The 17305-nt window shown below is 45.8% G+C and overlaps 1 protein-coding gene and 1 long non-coding RNA gene across 3 annotated transcripts in view; one reads left to right on the top strand and one right to left on the bottom strand.

Annotated features, from left to right (window-relative positions):
- Positions 1-168: 168 nt before the first annotated feature.
- Positions 169-9513, bottom strand: RAB5IF (RAB5 interacting factor). The gene is made up of 4 exons (XM_004272811.4): positions 9208-9513; positions 7300-7403; positions 1941-2070; positions 169-716 (listed from the first exon to the last, which is right to left on the bottom strand). Exons 1-4 carry the CDS (start codon positions 9319-9321, stop codon positions 675-677), a joined length of 390 nt encoding a protein of 129 aa, XP_004272859.1. The 5' UTR covers positions 9322-9513; the 3' UTR covers positions 169-674.
- Positions 9514-9599: 86 nt separating this feature from the next.
- Positions 9600-17305, top strand: part of LOC117202468 (uncharacterized) — a 33633-nt gene continuing 25927 nt past the window's right edge. Inside the window, exons 1-3 of one of the 2 annotated variants that reach the window (XR_004484827.2) lie at positions 9600-9798; positions 11075-11166; positions 15333-16231. This is a non-coding gene — a long non-coding RNA (uncharacterized LOC117202468). Of the gene's footprint in view, positions 9799-11074; positions 11167-15332; positions 16232-17305 lie in introns of those variants that run through there. The other variant, XR_004484828.2, reaches the window with a different exon arrangement.

The following is a 17305-nucleotide window of genomic DNA, read 5'->3' on the forward strand; positions in this document are numbered from 1 at the left end:
CATTAAGGGAAAGAAGCCTGGATAGAGCTGTTAAGGGAGCAGGGAGAGGAGGAAAAGGGAAGGGGGAAGAGGGAAGGGGATGGGAGGGCACCACCTCTATTGCTCCTATTGGGTTCTGAGGCTAGAGGTGAGGTTGGAAAGGCTTTACCAGGTATCACCAACAGGGGCTCAATTAAAGATCTGATTTATTCAAGTATCTGAAAACATTCTACAACGAAAACTGTTATTAGATGCTGCTTGTACTGTGCTATGGACCACGCACATACTGCCATACTGTTTTCAGAAGACTTGAAATGCCAATGTTTGATATAGTTTAAAAACCGTACACCTGATGGAAAAGGAAGACAATTTAATGTTTCATCCGGATCCAGATGTGCACCAAATTACAGGACAGCTCCAATCGGCCAACAGGTGTTTCATGATGGTATCCAAGAAGAAACGGTTGGTGATGGACAATTCAGAAATGCTTCCCCAAAAGGTGGATGGTTCTTTAAAAAGTTTCAGGTCACAACCCTTGCAGAAAACACTGACGCCCAACACACTGATTCTCGGTCCAGGAAACACGGGTCTTCCAGGTTCCGCGTGGCTGGGGTGCCCCCCAACAATCGTGTTTCTGTGGTGTAACTAAGAGGGTCCTTTGGACCAGACAGGGAGCAGGTGGGGACTGTGCACCGTCAGTCATAGTGGATGGCAGTGTAAAAGATGATCCAAATGACCTAGAGAGGAAACAAGCAATGTTCATGGGCTCCCTCACCAACAGGGTCAACACAGGCTCCCATTCCACAAAACAAAAGCATCCTAAGAATGTGCGCACAGTGTACTTCCCGGGGGCTATCCAATGCATAAGCTGCTTGGGACAAGAGCACTGAAATCAAGCTGTCTCTAATAGAGCCCAGGACCACCGTCCTGTGCTCCCAAAGGGACCCTGGACAAGTCTCTCCCCTTGCCAAACAGAGACCAGAGTGCGAGGGCTTAGAGTTATAGGTGTGGAAATGATACAGGTAAAGCAAACTGTACTGCTAGTAAGTGGTAGCATTAGCAACAAACGTGAAAACAAAACTACATCATATCCTGTCCGCTTCATATCAAATAAAGCAGAGGTTCTCAAACCTGACTCGCCTTTGCAATCTCGTGGGCTCTTTAAAAACATACAGAGAGATGCCTGGGCGCCACCTCCCAGAGATTCTGATTTCGTTGTTTGGGCTAGGTTCTATAATTGTTTAAAAATAACTTTGAGGTATAATTCATATTTCATGAAGTTTACCCTTTTAAAGTATACAATTCAGAGGTTTTTTAGTATATTCAGAGTTGTCAAAACATTTTGGAGCATTTGCGTCACCCTGAAGACAACATCTATTCCCATTATCACTTACTTCCCATTTCCCCTCCCCCCCGCCACTGGCAACCATTAATCTACTTCTTATCCATGTGGATCTGCCTGTTCTGGACATCTCACGTAAATGGAATCATACGACATGTGGCCTTTTGTGTCTGGATTCTTTCACCTAGCAGAATGTTTTCAAGGTTCATCCCTGTAGCATGTACCAGTTCTTCATTCCTCTTTATGGCCAAGTAATATTCTACTGTCTGGGTCTATAACATTTTATCTAGCCGTTCATTGGGTGACGGCTGTTTGCATTTTTTGGCTGTTATGAATATATTTTTAAATGTTTTCCAGTTTTCAATATGCAGCCAGAGTTGAGAATTAGATGTAGAAACTGACAATGAGCTCTGGATTTGCTCACCACAGGGAGACTACACAGTGTATCACACCACATCTTTTGGGACATTAACTCAAGAAAGGACATGCCCTCCAGCCTCAGGAGTCTTGAAAAATGGTACCCACATCACACACTGTAACTCAGTCAAGGGGCTCCCCTTGAATAACTGGCATCTCAGGAAATGACAAAACCTGCTGTGAAATTACCAGCTACACATACCATGAACAAGGCAAACGATGTCATAAACCCTTCCTTTGTGAGCTCCCACGTGCCGCCATACTCTTCCTCATCTATCTGTAGGTAGTTGCTGAAGTAGAGGTACAGGACACCTGCATTGATCAGGCAGAATCTGGAGCAAGGGAGAACAAGCACCAAACATAAACTGTAAGCTTGGAAGACTGAGAACTCCCACCAACACGGTCCAGCTCTATCAGGGCACTTGCTGTCGCACAGTTAACTCTATTACGGAGGCAAATGAAATAATACATAAAAACGCCTAGGCCCTCAATGGAGCTGCCCACTTGGTTGTGCTAGAGACTTAAAAAAGGAGCATCTCTTTTTAGCTGACCAGCAAAAGCAGAAAATAAAATAAAAATGAAGCACATGTAAGTTCTCCAAGTCCCCTTGAAGTAAGACAGAAGGCTGCTTGCTGAACAGCCCCAAATAGGTCCAGTACCTGACATGGGCCTCCAGGTAGCTCCAGCTCGGGGGGTGGGGTGGGGGGGCATGGGGAAAACACATGTTAAGCTGCTGCTTCATGGCCTAGTTGAGCAAGCAAGGGCATAGTAAAGCAGCCTCTGCATAATTCCCAACGGGAGACAATTTCTGAATGTCCACTGTCTGCTACTGCACTTGACGCAGAGGTGAACATGACAGTTCCTGCCCTCAGCTCACCGCCTATTAGGAGCCAGAAACAGCAGGCAGAGTGGAATTGAAACCAGAGGTTTATGAGCACTTCCAGGAAGGTCTTTGACCCCTATCACATACGATTTAACTGATGCAGGAATCAGAATACCATGAGTAGTAACACATCACTCTGCTCTACTGATCTCTATGTAAAAGTAATATTCATAAAGTGATCAAAACTCTCTTTTTATGATCTTTCCAGTTACGGCACCTAATCCAATGGGGGACTATATGCCTTAGGCCACATCCCTTCTGAAGGCTGCAGTAGAAAATGCAGAGAACAGGTTCCTCCTATCAGTTAAGTGTGGGCTGGTGTAGGGCAGGGCAGTATGATGGCGATGAGGAGTGTATATGGGGGGGGCGGGGCAGGGAACAGACCCTGAGGCTGTCTGTGCAAGGTTAACAAGGAGACAGGGTGTACATACACCAGGAAGTCTAGTTTGTGAGTAGTCAAGAGTATGGGCTTTCTCGTGAGTGGAAGGAAAAGGAGCTGGGAGGCTGGTTTAGACCTGTTTCAGGACATAAGTACAAATAAAGTTTGAGGACGGGGACTGGGAAAATGGTTGATTGGAGAGGCAAGAATCCCCAAAGGCTTCAAGCCTAAGGACCTGGGAGAACCATGGGTCCAGTAACAGAAGCAGGGAGTCAGGAAGGACAGATGGTTCTTCTTGGATTTCACACGAAATACAGTCCTTGGCTTGGCTATGTCATGGCCATATCCTGATCGCCTACTAGGAATCTTGGGACCCAGCCAATCTGGCCACCTCCCTCTGACAGGAGTTCCATTTTGGACAGGCTGAGTTAGTGGCTCTAGACAGCCTACTATCAGGACTTAGCAATGTCACTCTGGGGCTCAGCTAATAAGCTAGGGCTGGACAGTGACTGGAGACTCTGACAGTCTCCAGCTGTAAGGTGGTTGCTTAGTGAGATGAGAAAGGGAAATATAAGGGAAAGAGATAAATAAAGGATGACAGGGAGAGAGAAAAGGGCTGACATAGGCCCTGCCTTCCAAGGGGCACACATTAAGTAGAAAATGAATTCACAGACACAAAGGCATTTAAAAGTCTGGTGTACCAGGGGGAGGGGTCAGGAAAAGGACTGGAAAGGCTCACACTGAGCTTTAAGGATGGGCATAAATTCTGTATTGGAAACGGGAGAGAATGACATAGCAAATGGGTGGACAAAGAAATGAAAATACTGGGGATTTCCCTGGCAGTCCAGCAGTTGAGACTCCAGCTTCCACTGCAGGTGGGCAGGGGTTCAATTCCTGGTTGGGAAACTAACATCCTTCATGCCACATGGGGCAGCCAAAAAAAAAAAAAAAAACAAAAAACTGACTCTCAAATGGATTTTTAACAATTCTATCTTAAAAACTCCAGTCTTAACAAAATAACGAATCTAACAAATACTGACTTCAGGGCTGGAAGGTAATATACGACTCTGCTTCCAAGGGTCAATGGGAACTCGTTTCAGCTTTTCAAAAATTTTAACAAGCATTCACTGAGCACCTCTTGATCATGTGCCAAGCTCTATGAGAGACAGAGGCAGAAAGGGATGAATAGAACCCCTCTCCAATTACGTAAAACCTCGGCAGACAGAACAGAACCATCACACTCAGTTCCCAGGCAAATTTTAAGTAATGAGACCCAAGGAAATGGCTTTACGTTAATAGGTCCTAGCTGGTGCCCACACCAGAAATGAAGAGAAGTCAAGTGGGGGTCCAGACAGAGGGCAGCGAAGGCGGGAAGTGGGGAGGAGACAGTCACCACAACTGAGCACCAGGCAGCTGAGTCAGATAGATGGAGGAAAGGGGGTGTGTGTGGAAAAAATCAATGTCCTTGGGCACTTTCCAAGAGCTGGGAAAAAGGTGCCAACCAAAGGAGGGAAGGGATTCCTTTGGAGAGAAACTGGCTCTGGCAGGACAGTGTGGGACTGAACCCTAGAAAACAGGCAGTCCTGAGAAAGTGGCATGATGGGTAAGCCACTCCAAGGTGAATTCACCGCAAACACCCTGTTTCTTGCTTTCTCAATAGCCAGCCATATTTTATCACTCTTTGTAAAGCTAATCATATGACTGCAGTGAACCACTTATGGAGTGCCTATGATGTACTAAGCCCTACCTTTAGCAGTTTACTTGAATCACCTCATTTAATTCACACATCAATCTCATGAGGAAGGCACTTCTTTATTGCCCTCATTTTAATGAGGAAACTGAGTCTCACAAAGTGAGCTCCAAATTATGTAGCTTGAAAGTGGCAGAGCTGGAACTTGAATCCAGAGCTTTCTAGAAAGTTAAAAATCTGGGGCTTCCCTGGTGGTGCAGTGGTTGAGAATCCGCCTGCCAATGCGGGGGACACGGGTTCGTGCCCCGGTCCGGGAGGATCCCACATGCCGCGGAGCGGCTGGGCCCGTGAGCCGTGGCCGTTGAGCCTGCGCGTCCAGAGCCTGTGCTCTGCAATGGGAGAGGCCACAGGAGTGAGAGGCCCGCGTACCGCAAAAAAAAAAAAAAAAAAAAAAATCTGTTTGGGCAGCCTTACTCATTTGCCACAGTGGGCAGGATGCTAGACTAGCTCTAGTCTTTGCTATATTATTTGCAGATTGGTGACTTCGGAAAAATCCCGTAGGACTCCTACAAGACGAGATAGGTGCTGGGGATTTGAACCAGTGTCATCCTCTCCTAGAAAAGTGATCTGGGGAAGACAGGAGACTGACTACCTTTTGCCTTTAGATTGCCTTCTGCCTTCTCTGGCATTTTCCTTATATCTGCCTTTTTTCTCATAGAAAGCTAAAATTGGGTGACCAACATTCTAAAAATGTATCTACATACCATTTCCACCCTGAGAAGACCTCTGTGAACACCAGGTCCTGCCCGTGTCTCATCACCCTCAATGAGTCCTCATCAAATGTCCACTCTGTCAAAGTCAGAGGATAAACTCTTACGGTTTCCTTGGACAAATGCTTTGATCAGCATCATAAATCGAAAACCTCTTTAGGGACTTCCTTGGTGGCGCAATGGTTAAGGATCTGCCTACCAATGCAGGGGACACAGGTTCGAGCCCTGGTCTGGGAAGATCCCACATGCCGCGGAGCAACTAAGCCCCATGCACCACAACTACGGAGCCTGCACTCTAGAGCCTTCGAGACACAACTACTGAGCCCGTGTACCACAACTACTGAAGCCCGCATGCCTACAGCCTGTGCTCCACAACAAGAGTAGCCACTGCAATGAGAAGCCTGCGCACCGCAATGAAGAGTAGCCCCCTCTCACCACAACTAAGCCTGCGCTCAACAACGAAGACCCGATGCAGCCATACATACATACATACATATATACATACATACATAAATACAACAACAACAACTCTTTAGTTAGGAGAGGGAACTGTACATTCCTTTTGGGTTATCTTCTGAAAAAACAGGCAACTCAAAGAAGTTTGAAACTGTTTCACACTTTTCACCCCAGAGTAAGGAATAAGAGATGTATGTGATCACGGTTAAAATAATATATGTGATTTTCCATGGGTGAGTATGACAGTTTGTATTCCCAGAGGCCTGCCTGTCTATTTCTACTATAACTTGCCCACAACTCCTATCCTAAGACAATTCCGGGACTTCCCTGGTGGTCCAGTGGTAAAGAATCCACCTTATAATGCAGGGAATTTGGGTTCAATCGCTGGTTGGGGAACTAAGATCCCGATACATGCCATGGGGCAACTAAGCCCGCACGCCACAACTACTAAGCTTGTGCGCCTCAACACGAGAGCCCACGTGCCACAAACTACAGAGCTCACATGCTCTGAAGCCTGCGTGCCACAACTAGAGAAGAGAAAACCCGCACGCCACAATGAAGAGCCCGCGCACCACAACAAAAGATCCCACATTACTCAATAAAGATCCTGTGTGCCGCAACTAAGACCCGATGCAGCCAAAAATAAATAAAATATAATAAAATAAAATAAATACATCTTAAAAAAAAGAAAAACACAATTTCCACAAATCCTATTAATTCAACCTGGCGGGCATTTGGACTTGCTCTCAGTGACTGGTTAACAAGCTGAGCCACGACTGGGAGCTCGTGTCAACTGCTGCCACAGGCACACAATAAAAAACTGAGGGCTTAATCTCTACTTCTTCACTGCCTTTAAAATGTAGGCACCTGGGACTTCCCAGGCGGTCCAGTGGTTAGGACTCCACGCTTCCACTGCAGGGGGCATGGGTTCCATCCCTGTTCAGGGAACTAAAGATCCCGCATGCTGCAAGACGCGGCCAAAAAAAAAGGAGGGACCTAAAACAACTTCTGCCAAGTCCAAGATTCTGGACATCCAGCACAGTGCACAAGGGAGTGGTCATCAAGTATCAGAAGCTCTTCCACTTTCCAAACTTCCACAGACAACAAAGGTCATGTCAGAACTAGATGCCTGCTGCCAACAGGCAATATGGCAACCTCTTGCATGAGGTCACTAAGGACCCATGAATGAATAAACTAACCTGGATCTTCATAAAGGTAACATGCCTGACCCAAGCTGCTCCCAAGCCTGAGGAACTGACGAGTGCTGTATCAGACCCAGGAGTGCCATCATGGGGCCAGTTTTTTGATTTAGTCATTACACACACACACACACACACACACACACACAGGGAAAAAAAACAAAACAAAAAACCCAAGACTTACCCTGCTATTCCCAAGAAACCTCGCAATGGTAACACTCCCCAAATGACACCTAGGACCACAGCAATGATCTGTCGGAACCAGTAGATCACATCTAAAAATTCATCCTGTAGAAAAGAGAGAATGTGTGCATAATCTGGAGTGGGTGCCACAAGAGAGCCTCCTGTGATAGGTGAGGAACAGAAAAGCTTTCTGCTAAACTCATCTTCCAGAGGAATTTTCCCCAAAAGCAACGGTATACAGTTCTTGAATCTCCACATCTTCTTATACTAAAATGTGGTTAAAAAATGATGTATTTAGTTATCTTAAGTGATGGCTTCCAGGGCGTTGTGCTCTACATAAAAATTTTTAGAAAAATCATTTACTTAATTTTTTCAGAAGCTACAAAAATGAAATTGCTGTGATAATAACTGAGCTACTGGCCAGTTAGTTATCTGACCTGGAGAGACAAGAACAGACTATCCACAAGCAGAAGGGCTGACTGTTAACCAATTCAGTACCACCTTCCCACACTCTGAATTTTGAGTAAGTCACAAAAGAGAAAAGAGATTAGAAACAAAAGTACAGGAGGGGGCTTCCCTGGTGGCGCAGTGGTTGAGAGTCCGCCTGCCGATGCAGGGGACACGGGTTCGTGCCCCGGTCCGGGAAGATCCCACATGCCGCGGAGCGGCTGGGCCCGTGAGCCATGGCCGCTGAGCCTGCGCGTCCGCATTGGGAGAGGCCACAGCAGTGAGAGGCCCGCGTAACGCAAAAAAAAAAAAAAAAAAAAAAAAAAAAAGTGCAGGAGGCAGGTGCCTGCATACCCAATTTTCATACAAGAACACGGAAGACTCAGGTTTCTGACCTGCCCTGGACTGCAGAAACCAGTCCTTACACAAAAAAGGAAAGAAATGACACAGCAAATCAGAAAGATTTTACAAGAGCTGGGCAGCACTGGGGGCAGGACAAGGGCACCTTCAGGAAGTACCTCCCATCCCCCCCCTTTACAGGAACTCTAGGGAAAACTACTTCTGATGAAAGTAACTGATGAAAAACTACTTCATCAGTCCAAAAAAACAAAAGGGGGGGAAAGACTGCAAATCTAACATTCTTTTCAGGCCAACTGGAATCAAGCTATTTGTGATGGTTCCTTCCACGCGATGGAGCAGAGTTGGGGAAGTGCTTACACTCAGATCTTCTGAATGCGTGTGACCAGTAAGGACATCTTGAAGTCCCCCAACCATTCCTCACACACATTTGGTGGTTTCTCCCCCACTCCCTCGCGTGTATACACACACACACACCACACTCACCCCTGAAAGGTGGTCTCATTCTCCCCTCTCAACTCTCACACTTATTCTGTTTTCTCATTCAACAGAAAAGCACTGACAGCTCACCTTTAGTGAGGCTCACCATGTGCTAAACGCTTTACCGCACCACGGTACCCGACTTCAGAGTTGTTCGGAGACTTGAGTGAGATGACGCACAGAGGGCGCCCAACACACAGCAAGCACTCAGTAGAAGTCTGTTACCGTTACTGTTCGTGCTAACCACGGTGGTAAGTTGTTAATTCGACAAGGTAAGTCACTTACTCAAGATCCTACTGGGAGTAAAAGGCGGAGATCGAATCGAATTCAGCTCGCTCTCGCCGTTCAGGCACCCGACCTGCCCGCGGGGGGGCAACTGCTCCGCCCCCTCCTTGCTGCTTCCCGCGTGACCCGGGCGACTTCACTCTTAGGCCACTCCGTAGTGAGCCCGGAGCCCGACAGCCGGACCCTCCGAGTTCGCCCCGACACCCTTGGACCACCCGCCCCACCACCCCGAACACTCGGCAGCGCCCGGACGGGGGCAGGGGCAGGCTCGGGCCTGTCCATTCGTCCCCGAGTCCCAGCCGGCTCCTCGAACGTGCGCCCTCGCCAGGCCCCACCGCACCTTGTCCTCCCAGGCCGCGTCGCTCCGTAGCACCTTGCTCCAGACGGAGACTTTGAGGGCCCCGTTAGCCAGCAGCGGCTGAGGCGGCTCCTCCTTCCGCCGCCCGCCGCTCATCCTCCCGTCGCGCCGCCCGGGCCGGGCCTGGGGCGCGCGGGCCGATCTAAAAGAGGTCGGGGTCTGGGGTCGCGGGTCACGGCGCACGGGGCGTGGCGGTGGCGGTGGCGGCGGCGGCGGCGGCAGCAACAGGCTCAGCGGATCGGTTCGGCGGCGCGCCTGCGGCTGCCCCCACTTACCCGAACACCCTGGCTCTGCTAGCTCGGCCGAGACCAGGAGCGCGGAGGGCGGAACAACGCAGCGCCGCGCGTCCTCCCGCCGACGTGCCCACGCAGCCAATCGGTGGCCGCACAGCCGTCTACACGGAAGAGCAACCGTCGCTTCGGCGCAAGCGCTCTACGCGCGGGGAAGTGACGGCACGCTTCCGCCAGCCCCGCGGTAGAGTGAGGGGGAAGGGACAATCTTGGTACGGACGGCGACACGAGCGCGAGGAGGTGCTGCGGAGACTGAAGAACGGTGGCTGAGGCGAAAGCAGAGGTTGGGACAGGAGCGTCGTCCAATCCACCACAGCTTGTCCCGTCGAGCAGCGGGGCAGAACGCGGCGCTACCTTTCCCGAGGCGTCCTTTCGAGCCCAAACCTTGCTCCCCGGAAGCCCCAAGTTGCCCCTCAGGATTTAGCCCTTGCTCGTTTTCTCCCCTAACCCTTCAAGTCCCGTAGGACCTTGTTCACAGAGTTAATTCTTTTCCGTAATAACTTAGTGTCTCCTCATGCCTAGCACCCTCTTTTGACAAATGTGAGCCCTGAGATCCAAAAAGGGGAAGTGATTTTCTAAGGCTGCATGGCATGTTGGAACCAGCTGAGGGCTCCTCGGGGGAGTAAAGTTGCGAGAGTACTTTATTGGCTATCAGAAGATCTGGGTATTCATCTATCGTGGCCTCGCTATGGGCTTGGTTAGTGGTTCGCAAAGTGTGTTTCTGGACCAGCAGCAGCTGCATCACCTGGGAACTTGATTAGAGATTCAAATTCTGAGACCCCCATCCCAGACCTAACTGAATCAGAAATTCTGTGGGTGGGGCCCATAATCAGCGTTTCAGTAAGCCCTCCTGGTGATGCCATTTGCACTGTGCTATGTAGCAAGGCCCATCATCCTACGTTTATATAGGCAAAGAAACTTGCTCAGAATCACTCGACTGTTACCTGGGTCTGACTTCAAAATCTGCACTCTGGGGAGTTCCCTGACGGTCCAGTGGTTGGGGCCCCACGCACTTTCACTGCCATGACCCCAGGTTCAATCCCTGGTCAGGGAACTAAGATCTTGCAAGCTGGGCGGCGAGCCCAAAAAAGAAAATCCGCCCCTTTTTTTTTTTTTTTTTTTTTTAAATCCGCACTCTTACACTTGAAGTCTTAAGGAATATCAGTAAGGTCAGAACATCCTTTGCATACCTGTCAACATTCAGATGTAGTTCTCCACCTTAGGTGAACTATGGTATCTCCTAGGAAACTTTTTCAGAATACCATAGCTGTTGTTTTCTCCCACAACCCAATCCCAAGATCCTGTTTCAGTAGGTTGTGTGGGGCTGGACCCCAAAGATGATACACACTTCAACAGACGTGACTTTGTCTGGACCTGGTGGGACAGCCATATACCTGACATGGACGTACAACTTTAGTACTAACTTTCCCATGGATCTTGTTCTTATCAGCCCTCCCTTCTCTGAACAGTTTCTCTCCCATATGCAAAACTGTGGTAAAGCCTAACCAGCTCACTCCAGTTTGGATGTGCACCACTGATATAAAGCCTATTTTTTATAGACTCCCTGGTGGCATGCAGTGCTGGAGACAGACAGATCATTCTGTCATAGAATGTTGGGAAAATACCTAGCCTGGAGTCAAAGACAGAAGAGGTAAGTTTTTAGTCTGCTGGGTCTGGTGGCAAAGGTTTGTAATGGGGAATTTGATCTGGGGGTTAGGGAAGACTGAACTCTGAGGGAAGAATAGGAATTAAGAAGAGGGAGAGGGAGGGGAAGGGAAGAGGGCATTCCAGGAGATGAAACCATGTCGGCTAATGGTGAGGTATAAAGCCACAAGTTGGGGAAGGACTAGGAGAATCATGCTGAATAATTTTTTCCAGTGGTATAGAAAAATAATTGATGTACATCACTGTATAAGTTTAAGGTCTACAGCATGATAGTTTGACTTACATATATTGTGAAATGATTACCACAGTAGGATCAGCTAACCTCCACCTTCTCAGATAGATACAATAAAAAGAAAAGAAAGAAGAATCTGAAAAAGGAAAAAAACATTCTCCTGTCCTGAGAACTCTTAGGATTTACTCTCTTAACTTTCCTATACATTGTATGGCAGAGTGTTAGCTATAGTCATCATGTTGTATGTTATATCCCTAGTACTTACTTATCTTATAACTGAAAGTCTGTATCTTTGGACCACCTTTCTCCACTTTCCAGGGCTCCCCTCACCCTCTGCCTCTGATAACCACAAGTCTGATCGCTTTTGCTACGAGTTTTTAAATTTTTATTATACTTTTAGAAGATTCCACATGTAAGTGAGGTCACACAGTATTTGGCTTTCTCTGTCTGACTTATTTCACTTAGCATAGTGCCTTCAAGTTCCATCCATGATGTGGCAAATGGTAGGATGTTCTCTTTTTTATGGCTGAATAATATTCGTGTATGTTTGTATGTATCTCACAACTTCTTTATCCATTCATCCATCGATGGACACTTAGGTTGTTTTCATGTCTTGGCCATTGTACATAATATTGCTATGAAAATGGGGGTACAGATATCTTTTTGAGTTCGTGTTTTCATTTCCTTTGGGTATATTCTCAGAAGTGGAATTGCTGGATTGTATGGTAGTTCTATTTTTAATTTTTTAAGTATCCTCTACAGTGTTTTCCACAGTGACTGTACCAATTTACAATCCCACCAACAGTGCACAAGGATTCCCTTTTTTCCACAACCACGCCGGTATTTGTTATTTCTTGTCTTTTTGATGATGGCCATGAAGAATTTGTTTTTGGTACGCGGGCCTCTTACTGTTGTGGCCTCTCCCGTTGCGGAGCACAGGCTCCGGACGCGCAGGCCCAGCGGCCATGGCTCACGGGCCTAGCCGCTCCGCGGCATGTGAGATCTTCCTGGACCGGGGCACAAACCCGTGTCCCCTGCATCGGCAGGTGGACTCTCAACCACTGCGCCACCAGGGAAGCCTGAAGAATTTGTTTTTATCCCAAGCGTGGAGGAAGCCACAGAAAGGATTTTAGCAGGGAACACTTTACTTTTCAGGTTTGCATCTTGACGAGATCACCCTGGCTGCTATTTGAAGGACTGGATCACAGTGGGAGACTAGTTTTTAGATAAGATTTTTTTTTCCTCTTTTTATTGGCTGCGTTGGGTCTTTGTTACTGCGCAGGCCTTCTCTAGTTGCGGTGAGGGGGGCGCTACTCTTCACTGTGGTGCACGGGCTTATTGCAGTGGCGTCTCCTCGTGTAGCTCGGGCTCTAGGCGCGCGGGCCTCAGTAGTTGTGGCGCCCGGGCTTCGTTGCTCTGCGGCATGTGGGATCTTCCCGGACCAGAGCTCGAACCCATGTCCCTTGCATTGGCAGGCAGATTCTTAACCACTGCGCCACCAGGGAAGCCCCGGGAGACTAGTTTAAAGACTTAAAGTTACCCAGGTGAAATTTGGTGGGGGCAGTGAAGATGGAGAAAATTGGAATAAAACTTATAATAAATAATGATAATTATTATTAATAATTATTAAATTTAATGATTTTATTATTAAATAAATTTAAATAATAAATTTATTGTTAAAATAATAAATTTATTGTTAATTATTAAACATTTATTATTAAAATAATAGAAGTTAATTCTTTTTTAAAACTTAAAAAAATTTTAAAATTTTGCTATAAAATATACATAACAAAATTTGCTATTTTTAAGTCTATAGTTCTGTGACACAGTGAAGTACATTTACTTTGTAGTGTGGCTATCACTACTATCCATTTTCAGAACACTTTCATCTTACAAAACTGAATCTTGGTGCCCATTAAACTATTAACTCCCCGTTCTCCCCTCCCCTCAGCACCTGGCAATTACCATTCTACTTTCTGTCTCTGAATTTGACTAAGTTCCTCATAAGACTGTAATCACAGTGTTGTCTTTTTCTAATTGGCTTATTTCACTTAGCACACCATCTTCAAGGTTCATCTATGTCATAGCATGTCAGAATTTCCTTCCTTTGTAAGGCTGAATAATAGCTTTGTTAAATGTCCACGGTATATACATTTTATTTATCTATTCATCTGTTAAGGGACACTTGGGCTGCTTCCACCTTTTTGCTATTGTGAATAATGCTACAGTGAACAAGGGTGTACAAATATCTGTTCATGTCTCTGCTTTCAGTTCTTTTGGGTATATACCCAGAATGGAATTGCTGGATCATATGATAATACTGTTTTTAATTTTTTGAGGAATAGCCATACCGTTTTCCATAGCAGTTGCACCATTTTACATTCCAACAGTGCACAAGAGTTCCAATTTCTCCACATCCTCATCAACACTTGTTTTCTGTTTTTTTTTTTTATTCTTTTAACAGCCAACCTAATGGGTGTGAAGTGGTAACTCATTGTTTTTGATTTGCATTTCCCTAATGATTAGTGATGTTGAGCATCTTTTCACGTGCTTGCTGACCATTTGTATATCTCTTTTGGAGAAATGTCCATTCCAGACCTTTACCTGTTTTTGAGTCTAGTCTTTTGGTTTTTTGTTGTTGAGTTTTAGGAGTTCTGTGTATATTCTAGATATTAATCCCTTATCATATGTGTAATTTGCAAATACCTTCTCTGTCCTGTGGGTTGCCGTTTTACTCTGTTGATAGTGTCCTTTAATATACAAAAGTTTTAAATTCTAATGAAGTGAAATTTGTGTAAGTTTTTGTTGTTGTTTCCTGTGCCTTTGGTGCCACATTCAAGAAATCATTGTCAAGTCCAATGTTGTCAAGTTTTTCCATGTTCTAAGTGTTTTATAGTTTTAGCTCTTATGTTTAGGTCTTTGATTCATTTTGAGTTAATTTTTTTATATGGTGTTAGGTAAGGGTCCACCTTCATTCTTTCAACATGTGGATATCCAGTTTTCCCAGCACCATTTGTTAAAGACTCTACTTTCCCCATTGAATGTTTTTTTGCACCATCATTTGACCATATATGCAAGGGTTTATTTCAGGGCTGTCTCTTTTATTCCATTGGTCTGTTTGTCTGTCTTTATGCCAGTACCACTCTTTTGATTACTGTAGCTTTGTAGTAAGCTTTGAAATCAGGAAACGTGAGTCCTCCAACTTTGTTCTTATTTTTCAAGATTGTTTTGGGGATCCCTAGAGACTCCATATGAATTTTAGAATGAGTTTTTCTATTTCTGAAAAAAAAAAAGTTATTGGGATTTTGATAGAGATTGCGGTGAATCTGTAGATTGCGTTGGTAGTAACAATATCAAGTCTTCTAATCCATGAGCATGAAATGTTTTTCTATTTATTTGTATGTTCTTTAATTTCATTCAGTGATGTTTTGTAGTTTTCGACATATAAGTCTTTCACTTCCTTGGTTAATTCCTAAGTATTTTACTCTTTTTGATGCTATTGTAAATGGAATTGTTTTCTTATTTTCCTTTTCAGATTTTTCATTGCAGAAACAGAGTTGCTTTTTGGGTGCTGATTTTTGTATCCTGCACCTTTGCTGAATCCATTTGTTAGTTCAGCAGTTTTTTGTGTGGAATCATTAGGGTTTTCTACATACCCGATCATACCTGCAAACAGAGCTAACTTTATTTCTCCGCCTCCCCCCGCCCCGCAAAAGTTAATTCTTTATATGTCATATTGTATCATATTTTGAAGCTCTGCTCTTAACTCCAAGATTCTGTAAGTTTGGGTTTACATGGGAGGAGAGGAGAGTGTCACAGAAAGTTGTATTTGGAAGGGTGCTTAGATCCTGCCCAAGGTCACACAGCAAAGTTAGAGGTCCAACAGCCATCTGAAACCTCATCTGTGTCCCTCCTCTTAGCTTTCTAGGAGCAGACAGAGCCAAGCTGGCAGCCTGGAAAGCCCTTGCCGAGAAGGTATTCATGGGACTGAGACGTGTTCCCTTTCTGCTTTTACCCAAAGCTTTCCTTATCTTAGGAAGTGGGGAATTTGGCTGAAACCCAGTGCATCCATCTGGTTAAAATAAACGTCTTGGGTGGTCTAAGATGGAAAAGAACTTAATGAAGAGTCAGATTTGGAAGCGGGAGAGATAGATTTGGAAGTAGAAATGTTGCCTTTGTGAATTTGGGGCTTTTTAGCACCAGTTAAACATATGATGTCAGTCTTGGGCCTGAGGGTGTCCCTTCCAGTTGAATGCCCCTGTAACACTGCCAGCTGCCTATAGCAGGGTTTGGAGGAAGATGTGCTCTGAGGGGTAAGATTGTGGCCTCAGACAGAGATAGATGGAATCACAGAAATCAGGAGCCATGTGGGGGAAAACCAAGGAGCTGTAGAAAGAGCACTGGTTGTGAAGTAGAGGTCTGAGTTTGTATGCTGGTCCTCTTCTTTTTTTTTTTTTTTTTTTTGTGGTACGTGGGCCTCTCACTGTTGTGGCCTCTCCCGTTGCGGAGCACAGGCTCCAGACGCTCAGGCTCAGCAGCCATGGCTCACGGGCCCAGCTGCTCCGCGGCATGTGGGATCTTCCCGGACCGGGGCACGAACCCGTGTCCCCTGCATCGGCAGGCGGACTCTCAACCACCGCACCACCAGGGAAGCCCCGGCCCTCTTCTTTTTGCTCACAAGAAATATTTTACTAGCATTATTGAGCCCTTACCAGGTCCCAACTTTACTAAATGTTTTTCATACGTTTGTCTCCAAAAGCTGGCTGGCTCTCAGTCACTATACTGAACTCCTCTCCTTTTACAGTAGTCCCTCCTTTATCCACAGGGTACATGTTCCAGGACCCTCAGTGGATGCATGAAACCATGGATAGTAGTAAATCCTATGTATACTATGTTTTTTCCTATGTGTACGTACCTATGATAAAGTTTAATTTATAAGTTAGGCACAGTAAGAGAATATCTGAATCGCCAGCATCACTACTCTTGCATTTTGGGGCCATGATTAAGTAAAATAAGGGTTACTTGATCACAAGCACTGAAGTATAACAACACTGGATCTGATAACAGAGCAGGCTCCTAAGTGAGTAATAGGCGGGGTGGGGAGCACATACAGCATGGATAAGTGGAACAAAGGGATGATTCACGTTCCCGGCCCGGAGGGTGGGAGATTTCATTATGCTACTCAGAACAGCATGCAATTTAAAACTTATGAACTGTTTATTTCTGGAACTTTCCAGTTAATATTTTTGTACTGAGGTTGACCATGGGTAACTGAAACTGTGGAAAGTAAAAGGACTACTGTACCTTTACTTAAAATTTTTCTATAGTGAATGTTGACTACTTATGTAATTAAAATGACAACCTCAGGAAGGCTACACTTGATCTTTAGGACACTATAAACTCCTAGGAGCCGAGGGAAGTCAAATGGTCTTGGGGGACTACTTGGTGGTAGTCTTCCTCTCACCTTGTAACCTTGAAAGATGAGGTGCTACCTTCCCAACCCAGCAGTTTCCTGGGGATAAGTCAGTGTTCTGGACTCTCTGGGGGTAAGGTCTGGGAATTTGCATTTTTGTAAGCTCTCCTGATGCATGAGAACTACTTCTCTGGGTAATTAGTCCCAGTTCTCCCACTTAAAAGCTGTGTGGTATTGGGCAAGTGATTTTTTAAAAAAACATTTATTTATTTATTTATTTGGCTGTGCCAGGTCTTAGTTGCAGCACACGGGATCATCTTTGCAGCATGCGGGATCTAGTTCCCTGACAAGGGATTGAACCCTCCCTGCCCCCTCCCACAGCATTGGGAGCACAGAGTCTTAACCACTGTGCCACCAGGGAAGTCCCTAGAGTGTAGTTTTAAAATCCAGGGACTTCCCTGGTGGTCAATGGGTAAGACT

The sequence above is a fragment of the Orcinus orca genome, chromosome 16, assembly GCF_937001465.1.
Source record: "Orcinus orca chromosome 16, mOrcOrc1.1, whole genome shotgun sequence".
Taxonomy (NCBI): Eukaryota; Metazoa; Chordata; class Mammalia; order Artiodactyla; family Delphinidae; genus Orcinus; species Orcinus orca.

Excerpts from the sequence above, each read along its gene's own strand:
- RAB5IF (XM_004272811.4), bottom strand. The coding sequence starts at position 9,321 with ATGAGCGGCGGGCGGCGGAAGGAGGAGCCGCCTCAGCCGCTGCTGGCT. Across the intron at positions 7,404-9,207 it reads ACGCGGCCTGGGAGGACAAG|GATGAATTTTTAGATGTGAT; the intron begins GTGCGGTGGGGC and ends TCTTTTCTACAG. Across the intron at positions 2,071-7,299 it reads GGTTTCTTGGGAATAGCAGG|ATTCTGCCTGATCAATGCAG; the intron begins GTAAGTCTTGGG and ends CCCTTGCTCCAG.